Source organism: Lactuca sativa, chromosome 6, assembly GCF_002870075.4.
Source record: "Lactuca sativa cultivar Salinas chromosome 6, Lsat_Salinas_v11, whole genome shotgun sequence".
Lineage (NCBI taxonomy): Eukaryota > Viridiplantae > Streptophyta > Magnoliopsida > Asterales > Asteraceae > Lactuca > Lactuca sativa.
Window position 1 is genome coordinate 140,921,027 of NC_056628.2, and position 18,401 is coordinate 140,939,427.

General features: G+C 34.4%; 1 protein-coding gene across 1 annotated transcript; it reads right to left on the reverse strand.

Moving 5' to 3' along the window:
- Nucleotides 1-9,728: 9,728 nt before the first annotated feature.
- Nucleotides 9,729-13,577, reverse strand: LOC111918094 (uncharacterized). The gene is made up of 9 exons (XM_023913752.3): nt 13,012-13,577; nt 12,003-12,154; nt 11,616-11,711; nt 10,992-11,054; nt 10,839-10,907; nt 10,604-10,706; nt 10,432-10,503; nt 10,103-10,191; nt 9,729-10,013 (listed from the first exon to the last, which is right to left on the reverse strand). Exons 1-9 carry the CDS (start codon nt 13,355-13,357, stop codon nt 9,861-9,863), a joined length of 1,143 nt encoding a protein of 380 aa, XP_023769520.1. The 5' UTR covers nt 13,358-13,577; the 3' UTR covers nt 9,729-9,860.
- Nucleotides 13,578-18,401: the final 4,824 nt, after the last annotated feature.

Consider the following 18,401-nt stretch of genomic DNA (forward strand, 5'->3'; position numbering starts at 1 on the left):
TTATATGTTATATTGATTATCATATGCTAGATCTAGGGTTTATAGTCTTGGATAACTTGCATGTACAATAGAGAAACCTAGATCCAAGCATTAGGGCTTGTATGAGCACATAGGATGTTCTTATGGCTAAAACCCATCATAAAGACCCAGCCCGACTACGAACGGTAGTTGTCTCTGTCGGTCAGAAAGTTGGCATCACTATACCCACGTACCTTTAAGTCATCACTCCTACCGAGGACTAGAAACCATTCCTTGGTCCTCCGAAGGTACTTAAGAATGTTCTTGACTGCGGTCCAATGTGATCTGCCAGGGTTCCCTTGATATCTACTGACCATGCTCAAAGAGAAGGCCACATCAGGGCAAGTACAAGTCATAGCATACATAATCGAGCCAACTGCGAAAGCGTATGGTACTCGGCTCATTTCTGCTATCTTGACTTCGGTACTCGGGCATTGAGTCTTACTCAACTTGGCATTACTTTGGATTGGTAACTCTCCCTTCTTTGAGTTTTCCATACAAAAACGTTTTAGTACTTTGTCCAAGTAAGTATTCTGACTAAGTCCTATTAGTCTCTTACTTCAGTCTCTCACTATCCTTATCCCCAAAATATAGGAAGCCTCTCCGTGGTCCTTCATAGCAAAGCACTTCGCGAGCCAGGACTTAACTTCCTGCAGTGTTGGTATGTCGTTTCCTATGAGCAGTATGTCATCGACATACAATACGAGGAAGCTAACTATACTCCCACTGGCTTTCACATATACACATGATTCATCTTCGCGTCGCAGAAACCCAAAATCTTTGACTTTCTCGTCGAAACAAAGATTCCATCTGCGAGACGCTTGCTTAAGTCCATAAATGGACTTCTCAAGCTTGCACACTCTATTGTGATCCTTTGTATTGACAAAACCCTCTGGCTGAGCCATGTAAACATCCTCAGCCAACTTCCCATTAAGGAAAGTGGTTTTGACATCCATTTTCCATATTTCATAATCATGAAATGCAACAATGGCCAGCATCACTCTAATAGACTTTATCTTAGCAACTAGCGAGAAGGTTTCATCGTAGTCAACTCCGGGAGTTTGAGTGAAACCCTTCGCAACCAATCGCGCCTTATATGTGTGCACATTCCCATCCATGTCGGTTTTCTTCTTGAAGATCCACTTGCACCCGACCGTCTTATGTCCGGGAACATGGTCAACCAAATTACAAACTTGGTTGTCATACATGGACTGAATCTCGCTGTCCATCGCCTCTTTCCATTTTGCAGACTCCGGGCCTGCTATGGCTTCCTTATATCTGTTAGGTTCATCCAAATTCATTAGTGTACTATCGCTAATGAACGTATCCCCTTCCATAGTAATATGAAAACCATAAAACTGGGGTTGAACCCTAACCCTTTCGGAACATCTAAGAGGTAAGGATTCGTCAATCGGTTCTACCGGAGTTTCCTCCTCGGGTTGAGCGCCAGTGTTAGAGGTTCCTTTATCACTTGGCTCTTGAATATCTTCAAGATCGATTTGTCTCCCACTGTCTCCTTGGCTTATGATTTCTTGCTCTCGGAAAACCCCTATCCTCACAACGAAGACAACATTGTCACTCGGTCTGTAGAAGAGATTTCCAAAGGATTTCTGCGGGTAGCCGATGAAAATACACCGCTCACTACGAGGTTTGAGCTTGTCGTGAGTCTCTCGTCTTACGAAAGCCTCGCAACCCCAAACCTTGATATGTGCCAATGAGGGAGCTTTCCCTGTCCACATCTCGTGAGGTGTTTTGGCAACCTTCTTTGTAGGGACTAAGTTAAGGACATGGGCGGTAGTCTCTAAAGCATACCCTTAGAATGAGATAGGTAGTGAAGCACGACTCATCATGGAACGAACCATGTCCAATAAGGTTCGATTACGCCTCTCAGCCACACCATTCAACTGTGGTGTCCTAGGTGGCGTCAATTGTGAAACTATTCCACATTCCTTGAGGTAGTCATGGAATTCAAGACTCAGGTACTCTCCTCCTCGATCGGATCGAAGCATCTTGATTTTCCTGCCCAATTGATTCTCCACTTCTTGTTTAAACTCTTTGAACTTTTCAAAGGTTTCTGACTTGTGTTTGATTAAGTAGATATACCCATATCTACTACAGTCATCGGTAAAAGTCACATAGAAGCGGTTTGCATCCCTTGTGGTGGATCTAAAGGGCCCACACACATCGATGTGTATGAGATCCAATAGACCCTCACCCCTTTCACAAGTGCCATTAAAGGGTGACTTGGTCATCTTTCCAAGTAAACAAGACTCGCACACGTCATCGTCCTTAAGGTCAAATGACTCCAACACTCCATCCTATTGGAGTTGGGCTATGCGTTTCTTGTTAACATGTCCAAGACGACAATGCCACAAGCACGCTTTATCCATACTATTAGAAGAATCCACACACAATACATCATTTCCTAGGTTATCTACAACTATAACAGTTTCATAAATTCCATTACAAGGTAATGCTTCAAAATATAAAACACCATTTAGAGAAGCATAAATAGAACCTTTATCATTATCAAACGAATATCTAAATCCTTGTCTAAACAAAACATGAAATGAAATGATGTTTCTTGCCATATCTTGCGAATAGCAACAATTATTTAAATCTAAACCTAATCCATTACTAAGAGCTAGAGAATACACTCCAATCTTGGTGACAGGCGACGATCTTTTGTTCCCCATGATTAGATTTATTCTTCCACGCTCCACATCCCTATCTCTTCTTAGTCCCTGCAAATAAGAACATATGTGAAAACCACATCCTGTATCAAGAACCCAAAAAATAGCATGTGATGAATCATTAGACTTAATTGTGTAAATACCTGCGAAGGATGGCTTGATCTTCCCATCCTTGATGACTTGCTAATATTCCGGGCAGCTTCTCTTCCAATGCCCTATTTTGTGGCAGTGGTGGCACTCTGCCTCCTTTGGGTTAGAGTTGGGCTTAGCAAAACCAACTTTGGTTCCACTAGAAGAGGTACCATCTTGGGATTTTCCTTTTGTGGTGGCTCTTTGAAGGAGCCTTCCTCTTCTTGCCCCTCCCTTGCCCAATGGCCAAAACAGGAGCAGCGGTTGGAGTGGGAGTTGATGCAACAGACTTGTCCTTGAGATTGCTCTCAGCAGTCCTAAGCAATCCTTGAAGCTTGCTCAAGGTGACCTCTTCCTTATTCATGTGATAGGTCATGCGGAACTGGTTGTAGCAGGGAGGCAAGGAGTGAAGGATAATGTCGATTGCCAGCTCTTCATCGAAGTTAATATTCAACTTCAGCAGGCGGTCAACATATCTCTGCATCTCTTGCAGATGAGCGGTAAGGGACTCTCCACTGCCCATTTTGGCAGTGATCATCGAAGTGATGATCTCATACCTCTCTTGCCTCGCGCTTTGGTGGTAACAGTCCACCAAGTCTTGATACATCTCATAGGGATAGTAGTCCTCATAGGACTTCTGAAGTTCAGCAGTCATTGTCGCCAGCATGATGTAATGGACTTTCGTAGCATCATGCTCATGGGCCTCAAAGGCAGCGATTTCTTCGGGAATAGCAGTGTTGATGTTTACCTCCTTTAGCTCCTTGTCTAGGACATACTCTTTTTCCTCGTAACAAGTGACCATTCGGATGTTACGGATCCAATCATTGAAATTGGACCCATCAAAGATCACTCTCCCACACAAATTCAGGAGTGAGAATGAGCCGGAGGAGTTCGAGCCGAAAGCATTGTTGTTGTTTGAGTTCGACATCTGAAATAGAAAAGAACAAAGTTGATTAGAAATGAATCCCTAATTAAACACCCAAAATGAGAAATTAGCGCTAGGATCCAACAACATTATTTACACATTAGAAAAAGGATGCTGTAATCTAACATGCAAATAATTTAAAGGTAAGTGAATGACGATTAACTAATTCTTCACCATGAAAAACATAAAAGGATTAAGTTTTAAATGTATTGAAAAACTCCTAGATTCCTTTGAGACTCATTGAACTTTTCAATGCCATGTTTAAATCTCGATATGCCCCCTCTAGTTTGTGACTGGGATGCCGATGATCATAAAGCGGGTGTGAATGACCATGCAAATGTACATGGTTCCCTCATTGTTACAGTCACCTATTCGATGTGCCGGTTAACCACACACGCTCCATCGAACTATGACAAACAATAAGTCACCCTTTTCCACCTTTGCTTAGAACCAATTAGTGTGCCGGTTAACCACACACGCTCCACTAACTTCTTAGCAAGGGTATAAAGTGTAATTTCATGGGATTGCATCAATTCACTTTGCCTAAAGTAACTAAGATTGAGAATTTTGTAAAAAACATTTAGTTACTTTATATAGATTCATTATACTTATTAATGAGAAAGGGTTGCCCTATCCTACCCGTTCGGCTAACGACCCTCCACCAATCAAGGAAGCGGTGGGTGAGAGTGGACACCCATTAAATTGTCATTTTATAGGCCATAACCTTATACCCCCCCCCCCCCCTTATAGATCGGCTTCGTGAATGAGGTCTACTAACGGTAAGACTAGCATTTAAGTTATATATATATATATATATATATATATATATATATATATATATATATATATATATATATATATATATATATATATATATATTAATCTTGTAATAATATAATTGTATAGGATGAATTTTAAACTTGTAAAATTCTAGGGTTTGAAATTTAAATAATTTAAATTAAACTTTTAAGGCAAAAATTTTAATTTCAAAACTTGAGGACTAGTTTTGAACTTTTCAAAACATAAGGATCAAAAAGCAAATAATTTTAAATTAAACAATTAATTTATTGATTATCTAGATTTGACCTAATCAAGATTAAGATAATTCACCAAATAAATTCAAATAATCAAATATTATCAAATAAGGAATTTATCATTCAATTAATTGGCAATTATCTTTTGTTTTGTTAAGGATATTGACAAAAAGGTAATAAAATTCGGATTTTATTGAACCAAAACAATTTAGGTAGGTATCCTTAAGCAAAACAACAAGAAATCCCGAAAAATTTTCTGTCTGAAGTCTAAACTCGTCGAGTCCACTTTGGAACTCGTCGAGTTCATCCAAATCGTCGAGTTCATCTGGCAGAATGCATAAAATTTTATTTTAAAGCTTGAACAAATAAACAAGGCATCAATACAATAGAAGCCAATCAAGGCTCTGATACCACTGATGGGTTTTACACAAATAACCATCCTATGTGCTCATGCAAACCCTAATTCTTGGATCTAGGCTTCTCTATTGTACATGCAATGAATCCAAGACTTGCAAACCCTAGATCTAATAGCATGAATTCGAAATATAACATAACAAATCAGATCTAGATGATTACCTTTGTTGATTGCTTGATTCCTTCCTGATTCTTCTTGTCTTGGAGCTTAGAGTCACAAGTGTAACTCCTCTAATGGCTTACAAACACCAACTAACAAGAAGGAATTATGAGAGAGAGGAAGGAATGCTAAAATCGGCCTAGGGTTTCTCTTGAGATCAAGTGTAACCGATTTTCATAGCCCAAGGGTCATATTTATACTGTAGGCTGCTAGGGTTTCTGCCAAAACCCTAATGGACAACTTAATCACCAAGCAACCCATGGAACACCTTCTAGAATGGGGCCTTGGACGAAAATATGATGATCCTTCATAATAATTTCGTTCGCCCTTAGTCCATTAGGTTTCACAGCCCAAAACTTAACTATTACACATTTGACAATTTATGCCCCTTTATTTAATTAATCTCTTTTAGTCACCAAATGAATTCTTAATTAATTTATGACCAATATTAATCAAATAATATGATTTCTCTTTTAATATATTATTCTTATAATATATTAATAAATCATAATATCTTATCTCTCTCCATAAATTACCCTGTCAAGTTGCTATGGTGAAGGCAACCTAAAAGGACCATGCACAACCGAGTCAAGTACTTACCAAATATAGTTACGTGCTTAGCCACTAATCCAAAAGTATGTCCTCGAAAAAGAGCTAAAGGAGATCAATGAAGAAACTGCTACTCCTGAAGAAATCGTCGAGTATAGGGCGCATGAGAAGGATGCGACAAAGGTGATGTGTATCATGCTTGCCAGTATGACTGCTGAACTCCAAAAGTCCTACGAGTACTACTATCCTTCCGAAATGCACCAAGACTTGATGGAAAGGTACCATCAAAGTGCTCGACAGGAAAGATACGAGATCATTTCCTCCATGATAACAACAAAGATGAAGGATGGAGAGTCCATCACGGCCCACTTGCAAAAGATGCAAAGGTTTGTGGACCGCTTGCTGAAGTTAAATGTCAACTTCGAAAAAGAGTTGGCTATTGACATTATCATACACTCTTTGCCTCCTTGTTATGATCAGTTCTGAATGCCAATCATATGAACAAGGAGGAAATCACTCTAAGTAAGCTTCAAGGCCTACTAAGAACTGTTAAGAGTAGTTTGAAAGGCAAGTTTATTGTATCCACTCCTACCGATGTTGCCCTTATCTTGGCAATTAGGCAAGGGAAATGAAATAAGAGGAAGGCTCCTTTTAAGAGCCACAAGGGAAATTCCCATGATGGATCCTCTTCTAGTGGGACCAAAGGTGGTTCTGGTGCTCCTTCTTCAAATCCAAAGGATGCAGAGTGCTTCCACTGTCACGATAAAGGGCATTGGAAACGAAGCTGCCCTAAATACTTGCAGGGGATCAAGGATGGGAAGATAAAGCCCACCTTCGCAGGTATTTACACTATTCAATCTAACAACTCATCACATGCTATTTCTTGGGTCCTTGATACAGGATGTGGTTTTCACATTTGTTCTGATTTGCAGGGTCTGAGAAGAAGTAGGGATGTGGAGCACAGGAAGATGAACTTGATCAATGGGAATAGGAAAGCGTCGTCCGTCACCAAGATTGGAGTTTATTCTTTATTGCTTAGTAGTGGGTTAGGGTTATAGTTGAATGATTGTTGATACTCGTCGAAAAATGGCGAGAAACATTATTTCTTTTCATGGTTTGTACAAACTGTTGAGTTTCGTGTACTATAACACTCCTATGGTGCACATACGACCCTAATAGCTTTGGATCTAAGTTTTCTCTAGTTATACGTGCAATAAAATTTCCAAAGCATGAAGCCTACAACTAGCATACAATTTTGGTAAATGAATCATAAAACTAGTTAGATTAATACCTCTTTGTTGTAGCTTGTACTTTTGGCCTTTCACGAGCTTAGCACCTCAAGTGTGATGCCTCAAATGGTTCACGAATACCATGAACAAAGGAAGACTTTGAGAGAGAGGCTAGACACCACCAAAGTCGGTTATGATTCTCTTAGAACTCATTGGGTGTCAATTTTGGCTAAGGGGCAACATTTATATAGTGTAGGATTCCAAGAGTCATGGGTAAACCCTAATCCATACACTTGGGTTATGATCCATATCTCATGTGGACTAACTCTTATGGATACTTGCATAAACTCATCCCATCATGGATCAATAGCCCAAACAATATATATCACTGATTTACATAATCAGTTCCCATTAATTTAATTAGTCTCTTTTGATCACTAAATTAATTCCAAATTAATTCTTGATCAATACTAATTAAAACATATTGATTAAATATTATGATTTCTCAATTAATATATTATACTTATAATATATTAGTAAATCATAAATAGTCTCTTTCTCAAATATACATCCTGTCAGATTGTTCTGGTGAAGGCAACCCAAATGGACCATGTTACTCTCGGGTCAAGTACATACCAATTATAGTTATGGGCTTAAACACCTAATCCAACAGTCTCCCACTTGGATAAGTCTAATAACTATTATTGCAAGTACGCCTCCAAAATCCCGACTAGCAATCGTAGCTCTCAAAAGCCGCTGTCGAACTCTGGCCTAGTCAAATGACACGTCCATTAGATAAGGGATCATATATTCCTCCATTCTAGATATCGTATGGACTGAGACATGGATTATAATCATTCTCTCTGTCTATATGTTGTTTTCCAATTTCCAATTTATGACGACCGACTCATTGAACAATTCAAATCAGTCCAGTCTTGGCCAAACGCTTAGGGTTGTCATCACTAAATCATCGAGGGGCCCACAAAACTTCTTCATGATCACTTTTATAGCTGCTCTTGATTAGAAGGATAATTTGGATTGCAAGTGAAAAGACACCTGCTACAAACCGTGTTAGCTAGAGTTGTATCGTAAGCTCCCATAGATAGTAACACGGTGTCATCTCACCTGCGATCCAAGTTTACCCTCTTTGATTTATAGCTCCGATGGACTCACATGTCTCCATTTTTCATTTGTTGGATCATATGATGAAAAATATAAGGGTGTGTTATATTAAGAAAGAACAAATTAGGGTTTTCTCTTCTTTTTGGTCGGGAATGGAGGTGGGAAAAAGAAGATCTTACATAATTTCTCCATCACAAAAACATGTACTTATATGGCCCTCTTCCTCCTAACCCCTCACCCCCTAGTAAAAATTATATACATTAATCATCGAGGAATGTTTGTATGCTTTATGTCTTCGTGATTCTTGCATGTGCTTGTTTATATGTTCTGGGCTTCGGTCTGATGTCAGGGTAAGCCGGAGGAATGCTTATATGTTATGTTATATGTATCCGGATTTCGGTCCAATTCCGGGCGGGGCCCGAGGAATGTTTTTATATATGCATTGTTGATATGTTTATATGTATACCGGATCTCGGTTCGATGCCGGGCAGGGCCCGATGTAGCGGGCAAGGCCCAATGTATGTTCTTATGTGATTATATGATTATGTGTATGTTATGTGGTAGTTTGGGGAGACTCACTAAGCTTCATGCTTACAGTTTTCAGTTTTGGTTTTAAGTACTTTGGTAGCAAGGAGAAGAGCTCAGGATGATTGCAGTGCACGCACCATTTGTTTAGCCTAGAATGTTTATACTCTGATATATTTGATAGATGTTTATGACATTTTAAGATACACGACTTATGATTTTTATATGATGTTTGATAACTATGGTTTTCTTAATGATTTAAAATAAAAATTTTGGATTGTACTTTTGGGATGTCTCACATATGACTTACTTGCTGCTATATGTCGACTACATTCTCTTGACCAGTCCTTTTACGAAGCTACTTCATCGCATCATCTCTTTCTTATGTAGAGAGTTATCTATGAAAAATCTTAATGACTTGTGTTGAAGTTGATGAATATTATGGTGTTACAGATATAGGTAACCGAGACTTCGTGGCTTCACAACCTCTTACGAGAGCTTCATGCTCTTATTCAGTTAGCCACTCTCATTTGCTATGATAATGTCAACATCATCTACATGTCCACCAACCTCGTGTAGCACCAATAAACGAAACATATAGAGATTAACAAACACTTTGTTCGTGACAACAACCCTTGGACACATTCAAGTTTTTTGTGTCTCATCGCAATATCAGTATGTCAACATCTTCACCAAGGGACTTCGGTGCCCATTATTCCCAAAGTTTTGATCCAGTTTGAATGTTCAACAGCCTCTCATTCAAACTACGGTGGCATATTAGTGTGTATATGTACATTAGGCGCACATAGTTATAGGTCTAAACCCATGTTTGTATTATGCACTACTTTCTTGAAGGAATGAGAACCAGTAAACCAGAAAAAGACGTGTGATTTCAATGTTTTACACTTTCTGTGTCAAAATCGCCATAAGTTTGGGTCATGAAAATAGTCTCTTTGTATAGTATTTATAGTACAAAACCACACAGAATTATTGTTTACTTATATACAAGCTTCTTCATCCCAAAAGGTATGGTTTCTATTACTACTAATACTAGACCTAATTTCAGAAATTTCTCGAGTTCTTATCTTCAAGATTAAGCTGCTGAACTCGCTGGCGTAATCTTCTGCGGTGATCATGAATCTTCCAAAGCCCATGTCCGAGTATCGTTGCAGAGTAAATTCCATGCGTGATGATGGGCGCTAAAATGTTGTTTGTCTGCCAAATCATATCATAAAGAAATACATTTGTCAAAAAAGAAGATGGAAATGGAGGGCAAAATCGTCATTTCAGAAGTTTATGTGTACCTGATTCCATTCAAATCCAAGGTAAAGAGCTAGAAGTCCTTCCAGTAATGGAGAATATATCTTCTTCATTTGTCTCCTTTCATACCAGGCTGCAGAAACGTACATACATAAGTCTGAGAAATGAGGGGTAAAATGGTAAAATGGCAACTCTAGGATAGACTGGTCACAAAAAGGTTATTTTTTTCGAATCTACACAATAAATCATAGATAGAGGGGCTGAAATGTAAAATAGGAACGCCACTACCTTCTCTTTTTAAGTTCTGTCTAATGAGACTAACAATAATTGGTAGAAGGGTAGAATAGTAAAATGACAAGGTTTTATATTATACCTGCAAAAAGCTTTTTCATTTCTTGACGACCAGAACGTGAACTCAAAACTGGTGCCACAACATAAGTAGGATCTGAACACAAGCAACATGCGTTATGTGATGAAGAAACAAAATCTTGAAATATCCAAAATAAATAAATAAATAAAAATCAATAATTAAATAAATAAATAACCTTTTGGAGATGCAGCCACATAATAAAGCGAACCCGTGAGTGCAGCTGTGATCACAGCTGCAAATGCTTGTGCAAATGGTACAAATGGAGGCAATACACCGGTCTAAAAGTCAAAGAAAGTAAAAAAAAAAGTCAAAGAAACATCATAACATTTAGCTTTCAATGAAAGTAATTTGCTATTTTTTTTTTTTTGCATTAACCGAATGAAAGATGTAAAGTTGTCAAGTGATCTCACCAGTGCAGCCATTCCATGTGCATTTGTTACAAGATCATTCCCCCTTAAAAACACATCAGCTAATGCACCCTACATATTTTTCAAAAAAAGATCAAGAAACTAAAAAAATATTATTAAATAATTTTATAAACAAATTTATTTGTGTAAACTCACCTGAACTGCAGCCCTGTAGAAGAGCTCCTCTCCTACTGAACTTGCAGCCACAATTAATATAAACTGCAAAAAAAAAAAATTAATAAAATTATTGGAAATGATAATATATAGGCAAAGATCAATGTCACAACTAGCTTATTTTTCGAGCTTTTTTATCAGCTAGCAGCTAACTTTTTATTTATCAGCCTTTTCAGCTACTAGCTAGCTTTTCATTAATCAGTTGGCTTTTCAGCTAGCAACTAGTTTGTCATTTATCAGCTAGCAGCTAGCTTATAATTTATCAGCTAGTTTTTCATTTATCAGTTAGTTTTTCACCTAATAGCTAGCTATTCATTAATCGGTTGGCTTTTCAGCTAGCAACTAGCTTTTTATTTATCAGCTAGCAGCTAGCTTATCATTTATCAACTAGTTTTTCATTTATCAGCTAGTTTTTCACTTATCAGCTAGTTTTTCAGCTAGCAGCTAGCTTTTCATTAATCAGTTGGCTTTTTAGCTAGCAACTAACTTTAAGCTTTTCATTTATCAGCTAGCTTTTCATTTATCAGCTAGTGTTTCACTTGTCAGCTAGTTTTTCAACTAATAGCTAACTTTTCAGCTAGTCTGCCAAACATAGCTTAAATATACCTGCCATGGAGACATTCCATAGAAAAAGCTTCTTAACTCCTCATCTTCAACATCCCGTATTGCACGAGCATGAGGCGATACCTTCACCACTTCGTCCTGCACCAAACAAATCACATTCGCTTTATTAGCAAGGGTAAAATGGTCATTACCTCACATTCAAACACTTCATGCAATCTAAAAAAGAAACGATCTTTTATTTATCCGTATCGGGTAAACTATATACGAGTCTTTCTTTTATTTAAACAACTTTATAATATCAAGTCACGGAAAAAGAGGCTTTCTTTCCCCATAAAGTTCCTAACTTCTTACAAATTTGTGTGAGTATGTTGTCATTTTCTCAAATATTAGATTAAAGATTAAAGATTAAAGATTAAAGATTGATCATACGTCTAGAATAAAAAGAAGGGCCATAATAGGAGGAGCAGCATATCCGAGTCCTTGAACAATTGCATCTAATGATGGTGAATATCCTCCTGTGCTATCGATTCCTGTTGTTGAACAAATAAAATTTCCTACAAATGCCATTGCACCATAAATTCCTGTTTTCACAAAAAAAAAAAAAAAAAAAAAAAAAGGATTAAAATTCGTTAAATTAATCATCTAAAGAGAACAATAAAAACAACATAACAACCGAAATCTTGATAGAAAGCATAACAACAAAATCTTTTTGTTACATACAAGAAAGAAAGATTACACTTTGAAAAAGTGGAGAGTTTGAAAAAGTGGAGAGTTTTGGATAAAAAGCATATGATGGTTTATTCGCATTTACACTTAATCGTTTTGTTATAGTCAATTATCTAATTCTGATTCTTAATAAAACTTGGTACTTCCGTTTTAGGGTTGGAATTAGGAAATCAATAATCTAGCTTTTTGATGCAATCATATCCTGTTTCATTTTCTTGATTGAGTTAATTGTGGATGGATTGTAGAACATGTGTGTAATAGGCCAAAATTAAACGATATGTTTACCAAAAAACAAAAAGGGTATACATGAATTTTTCACTTTTATTAGAAAGGAAGATGCAATCATGAAGAATAGTGAATTATGAAAAGGCAAAATCCTATGGTGAAATTTTGGCAATTGGATAGTAGATTCCAGACATGCTTATTAGTTATTACCCTAAAATGGTGCTCAGATTTTACTGTGATGTTGTCTCTCCCAAATTGAATATCCACATAAATGATAAAAACCCTACTTTTTTCTTCAAAGTTCAAACAAACAAAATCTCCATTGATCGATGTTCGTTAGAGATATCAAAAATCAAAACCCCGTCGTGGATCACCATCGAATCGACTATTCGATCAAGTACAACCATTAATGTCCTCATTCAAGTTTCAATACACAATGGAATTTTGTTTTGAAGTTTTAATTTAGGGAAAGGAAATGGAAACTAACCGATTCCATAGCTGAGTCTGACAACAGCACCGATTTTGTCCCAAACTGGAAACTCAGCATCTGGGAATGTCTGGTTAAATGTAGTGACCTCCATTGCAGAACTTGTATAGCTTGCTCCGACGCTACCACCGCCGCCAGCGACAGCGCTCTTCCTCTCTCCTGTATCGATCCCCTCACCACCATTTCTCTCGACCGTAGCTCTCACGCTTATTGCTCTTTTTAACGAAACGTACCTCCGTTTCTTTAATCTCTCCGGCAACCAGACACTTCCTCTGCTACAGCAGTAAGCGGAAGTAGTCGGAGTTGGGTTAGTCGTCGGAGCTCTTAAAACCATCGGAAACTCCATGAAACCGTGTAGTTTCACCACTTCGAATCAACCCCACCTCGAATTAGCATAATATCGTGATGAATGATTGATGAGTTAGTATTTAGAGGTTTTGATCGAGTGGATGAAACGATTTGTTGGTTTTTGTAGCTGTGGGTGTAAGACGGAATAGTCGTGACCGAGGGTCTCTGGTGTCCAGGGAAACTGACGTAGATGATGAAGGTATGATGGGGATGTATCATGTATGTATGATCGTCAGATCTATAGTGTGTTTATGGTCCCACAGATTTGAACTTCATATCATGAAGAATCGAAATGGCCAATGAGATTCGTATATGGAGATAATGCTGCATATATCTCCATTTTTAAAGGATAAAATATATGTTTAAGAATAGATCTTGATCTCCATTTATGTAGCATAGCACCTATAGATACTTGCAAATCATATTTGACTATTTGTGTAGATAAAATGAGTAGCATTAAAAATTTAATTTACAATCATGTTAAATTAAATACTTTCAAATAAAAATAAAAATAAAAAATCATAATAAATTGCAAAAATAAATACTAATAAAATCATATCATATATTTAAAAACTAATATTATTATATTTTCATAAAACTAATAAAACTCATCTATATCTATATTACTTAATAAATAAAAATAACGTGGCACACGTGTCTTTTTTTTTTTTAAGTATTAGTTAAAAAAAAATTCATGTTGACACGTGACAGTCTTAAATATTTTTTTCTGTTAATTCAGTCTTTAAAATTCAATAATTCAAGATTATTAAATTTGAAATTTAAATTTTGAACTAAGTTTCGTTATCATTATTTAGATTTTAATCAACTATTTAGATTATTTATTTTATTATTATTTTATTGACATATATTATGAGAGAATATAAATAATTTCAAAACTACTCTAATAAATAAAAATCTTTTTTACCACATGTTATACTCTCATTCATTTTGTCACATTTAATTTTTGTGGCTGTAAAATTAATTTTTTTCATATGATTTTTTTATTTTATTAAATTATATATAATATTTAAATATAATAATTGTAATAAATGTATATTAATTTCATAAATGCAACTTTCCTTTTAATTTCAAAAATTTTAACTTAAAGCCAAATTATTTCTTTTGTTTGTTTATTTAAATTATTTGTTTAGATTTAAATGAAAATTAGCATTTCAAAATTTTAATATTTTTCTTATAAATTCAAACTTCTACATATTTTGGACCTTCATATTATAACTTTTTTTAATAAACTGTGTACTAATTTGTAGTATTTACTACAATACTTTTAAAATCTCATTTATTAAAGTACAATATCATCTTACATTGACAATCATTTTTCAATATAGTTTAGTATTTAATTTTTAATTTTTTTTTAATTTTATCAATCTAGTTTCATTATCTATCTTATAAACTTGTGGTTTCCACAGATTTCTAACCTTATATATATATATATATATATATATATATATATATATATATATATATATGTGTGTGTGTGTGTGTGTGTGTGTGAAGTCAATATAAATCTACCATCTCTTCTACTATCTTATCTTTTAAAAAAAATATCAACGCGTATATAATAGTTTTTTCATTAACAATAATTTATGTTTTAAAATGCTGTATTTTATAATTCTATAAAACATAAATTGTCATGTATAAAAAAAAGTTATAAATTCCCAAAAAAAATTGTTAACCGTCCAAAATTTAATATTTTGAGTACATATTGTTTTTAAATAATACATCATTTCTTCATGAAATCTAATAAACAAAAACGAAAACTAAATAGATCTTACAAATAAAAATAATAACTTTTAAGAAATAAGTATTTCACATATCATCGAAGGTTATACACTAAAGAGATTCTAGCCCAACGTTATCTCGTGTTGTCATCTCTCCTTGAAGTTGAAAGTTCAAGTCTCGTCGTTAACATAGATGGATTTAAAAAGTAGTTTACTTGTTTATAGGGGTGACAATCCTAACCTAAACCGGACTCAGCCCAATAAATAGTAGGTTGGGTTGAGATTTTAAACCCATTTAATTAAATAGGTCAACCCGTTGAACTCGTTTAATTAAATGGGTTGGGTTCGGATTAAAATTCCTTACCCATTTACAAAGCCTGTTTAAAATTTTAACTATTTTTAGTTTATATTTATTTAGTATTATTATTTAGTTGATCATTATATTTTAATTATTTTTTATTTATCAAAAACTATGGGTTAGTAATCGTTATTGGAATTCGAGTTAGTAAAAATGATAGTCAAGTTGCATAGAATTTATAAAGTAAACATTTATAATGTTTTATGGTTGTAAACAATTATTTATGTATGTGTTGTGGGCCTATAAAGTTATTGTTGTATAATTTTTAAACTTGAACAATTATTATAGCTTTCAAATTGTATGTAATTTTATTTGATGGGTTATTTTTATTTTTAAAGGTTTTTTATGAAAATTTAAAAACCCGAGTTTAACCTATTTAGTGAATATGTTGGGTTAGAAAAACAACAAACTGATCAACCTGATTTCAACCTATTTACTAAAAAGTTTGGGTTGGGATTGGAATTCACAACCCGTTTGCTTAAACAGGTTGGATGAGTAGAGATTTTCAATTTATTTAATTAAATAGGTCAACTCATTTATAATCCAACCCAACCTATTGTTACCTTAGTTTTAAAATATGGTAGATTTGTCGTTTAAAAAAATCAAAAGTTATACAATTACTTTTGGGAAATGTATAATTTAAATAGCATTAAGGTTACATAATACATGGGTTATGGATGTTATTCCAAAAACAAAGAGGACCTCATGGCAATTTCACACGACGGCATATCCACAAAACTTCCAAAACCTAATTTTCTCTCTTTTTCCCTAAACCTAATTTTCTCTCTTTTTCCCTTTTCATATTTTGTTTTTTCTTGAGGAATAGACTACTCTTTAATTAGAAGAAAGTTTACGCCATATTATTAGCTTAACTATACAATCTTAAATTATTTTTATTTGGAAGATACTTTAGTTAAAGATATTCAAGGATATGCGAGGTGGAGATCACGCATGGTCCACGTCATAACGGGGGTCATTCTTTTTATATACATTAGGTGTAAAACTCATGTATTATATAGTTTCATTTAAAAAAAAGTTAAATATGAAATTCTAAACATTTGATAAGTTTGAATTTATAAGAAAAATTAGAAAAATATTGAATTATTAAAATTAAAATGTTTTTCTCTTTTAAATTTAAACAAATAATAGATAAATAAACAAAGAAAACTAATGGGGTTTAATTTAGAAAATTTAAAAATTAAAAGGAAAGTCAATTAATGAAATTGATATACATTTATTATTACATTTATTGCAATTAATATATTTAATTAATTATTATATGATATTTTATAAAAATGAAAACAACCACAAAATGTCATGTGGAAAAATTTTAGAGTAAATTACACGAATGGTCCCTATGGTTTAGAATAATTTACGCGTTTGGTCCCTAACTTATTTTTTTAACTTGGAAGGTCCCTACTGTTTGTTTTTGTTACGCGTTTGATCCCTGTCTTACCTAAAAAGACTATTTTGCCTTTGATTTTTTAAATTTATTTAAATAAACATACCCCAACCCCACCCCTCACCTTACTTTACTTACCCCAATATTTTTTCCTATTTAAATAATAGTCTTTTTAGCTAAGATAGGGACCAAACACGTAACAAAAACAAATAGTAGGCACCAAGTGCGTAACAAAAACAAACAATAGGGACCTTCTGAGTTAAAAAAATAAGTCATGGACTAAGCTCGTAAATTACCCCAAACCATAGGGACCATTTGTGTAATTTACTCAAAATTTTAATTGAAAATAACCACAAAATGACATGTGAGGAAATCAATGAGAGTGCGATATATGGCAAAAATGTTTTATTTATTAGAGTAGATGTATGTATTTGTATATATGTAATTGAACAAAAATATTTAGATAACTAATTAATTCCATCCAAAAGAATCAAAACATTTTTTCTTGTTTTTGTTATTTCATCAGATAACTAATAAACTAAGAAACTAACAAAAAATCCAGAAATCAGAGGATGAATCAAACGAATCCAACAAAAAATCCATAAATCATAGGAAGAATTATATATATATATATATATATATATATATATATATATATATATATATATATATATATATATATATATATATATATATATAAAACATTTAACAACTTATTATAGTATTAACAATTTTCTCTTATATATACAAAATCATATGTAAGGGTCTATCTTTATTTTTTCGCACAATATCCTCAAAATCAACAAAATGCCCTTGTTGAAAATGTACTCTAATATATTTTGGTATAGTTAAAAGACTACATATGAATGTTTAGTTGGAATAAGGATTTTTGTGTGAGAGTGTTGAAAGCTAAGGGCATCTAAGTTATAAGTCTGAGGTTCCAAAGTGTAACCAAATAGTAAAAGAAGAAAATGTATTGGGGTGTTCACGGGTGGATTGTCCCACTTAAGGAGGGATGCACTACAAGAAAGTTTTGAAATAGCTTTACACAAATTTTGTAGCTACAAGAAAGTTTTGAAAAAGCTATTGACAAATTTTGTAGCTCAACCTGAATAGCAACGAAATTTGTATTGCTATAGAATTATAGTTTCGTAGATAATTTGTTAAAGTCGTTGCTACGACATCTAGTTCGTATCAACTTTTAACTATAACACAATTTTGTTGCAATCCCGTAATAAAAAAAACAAATGAAAAAAATTTATAGTCAAAAAGCATAGTAAATTTGCCACATAATAACTAGTTTGTAACAATTTTCACTATGAATTTTGTAGCAATTAAATCATACATTCCTTAACAATGAGTTCCGTAGCAATTTTCAATTAGAATTTCGTAGAAAACAACATTAAAAGTTCTGTAGAAATATTCAATACAAATTTCGTAATAATTTTCATTATGAATTCAACATTTGGATATTTGTCTTTGCCTCGACGGGGAGTTTTCACCAAGTATTATCTGCATGTGTAACCATACAAATATATGTTAT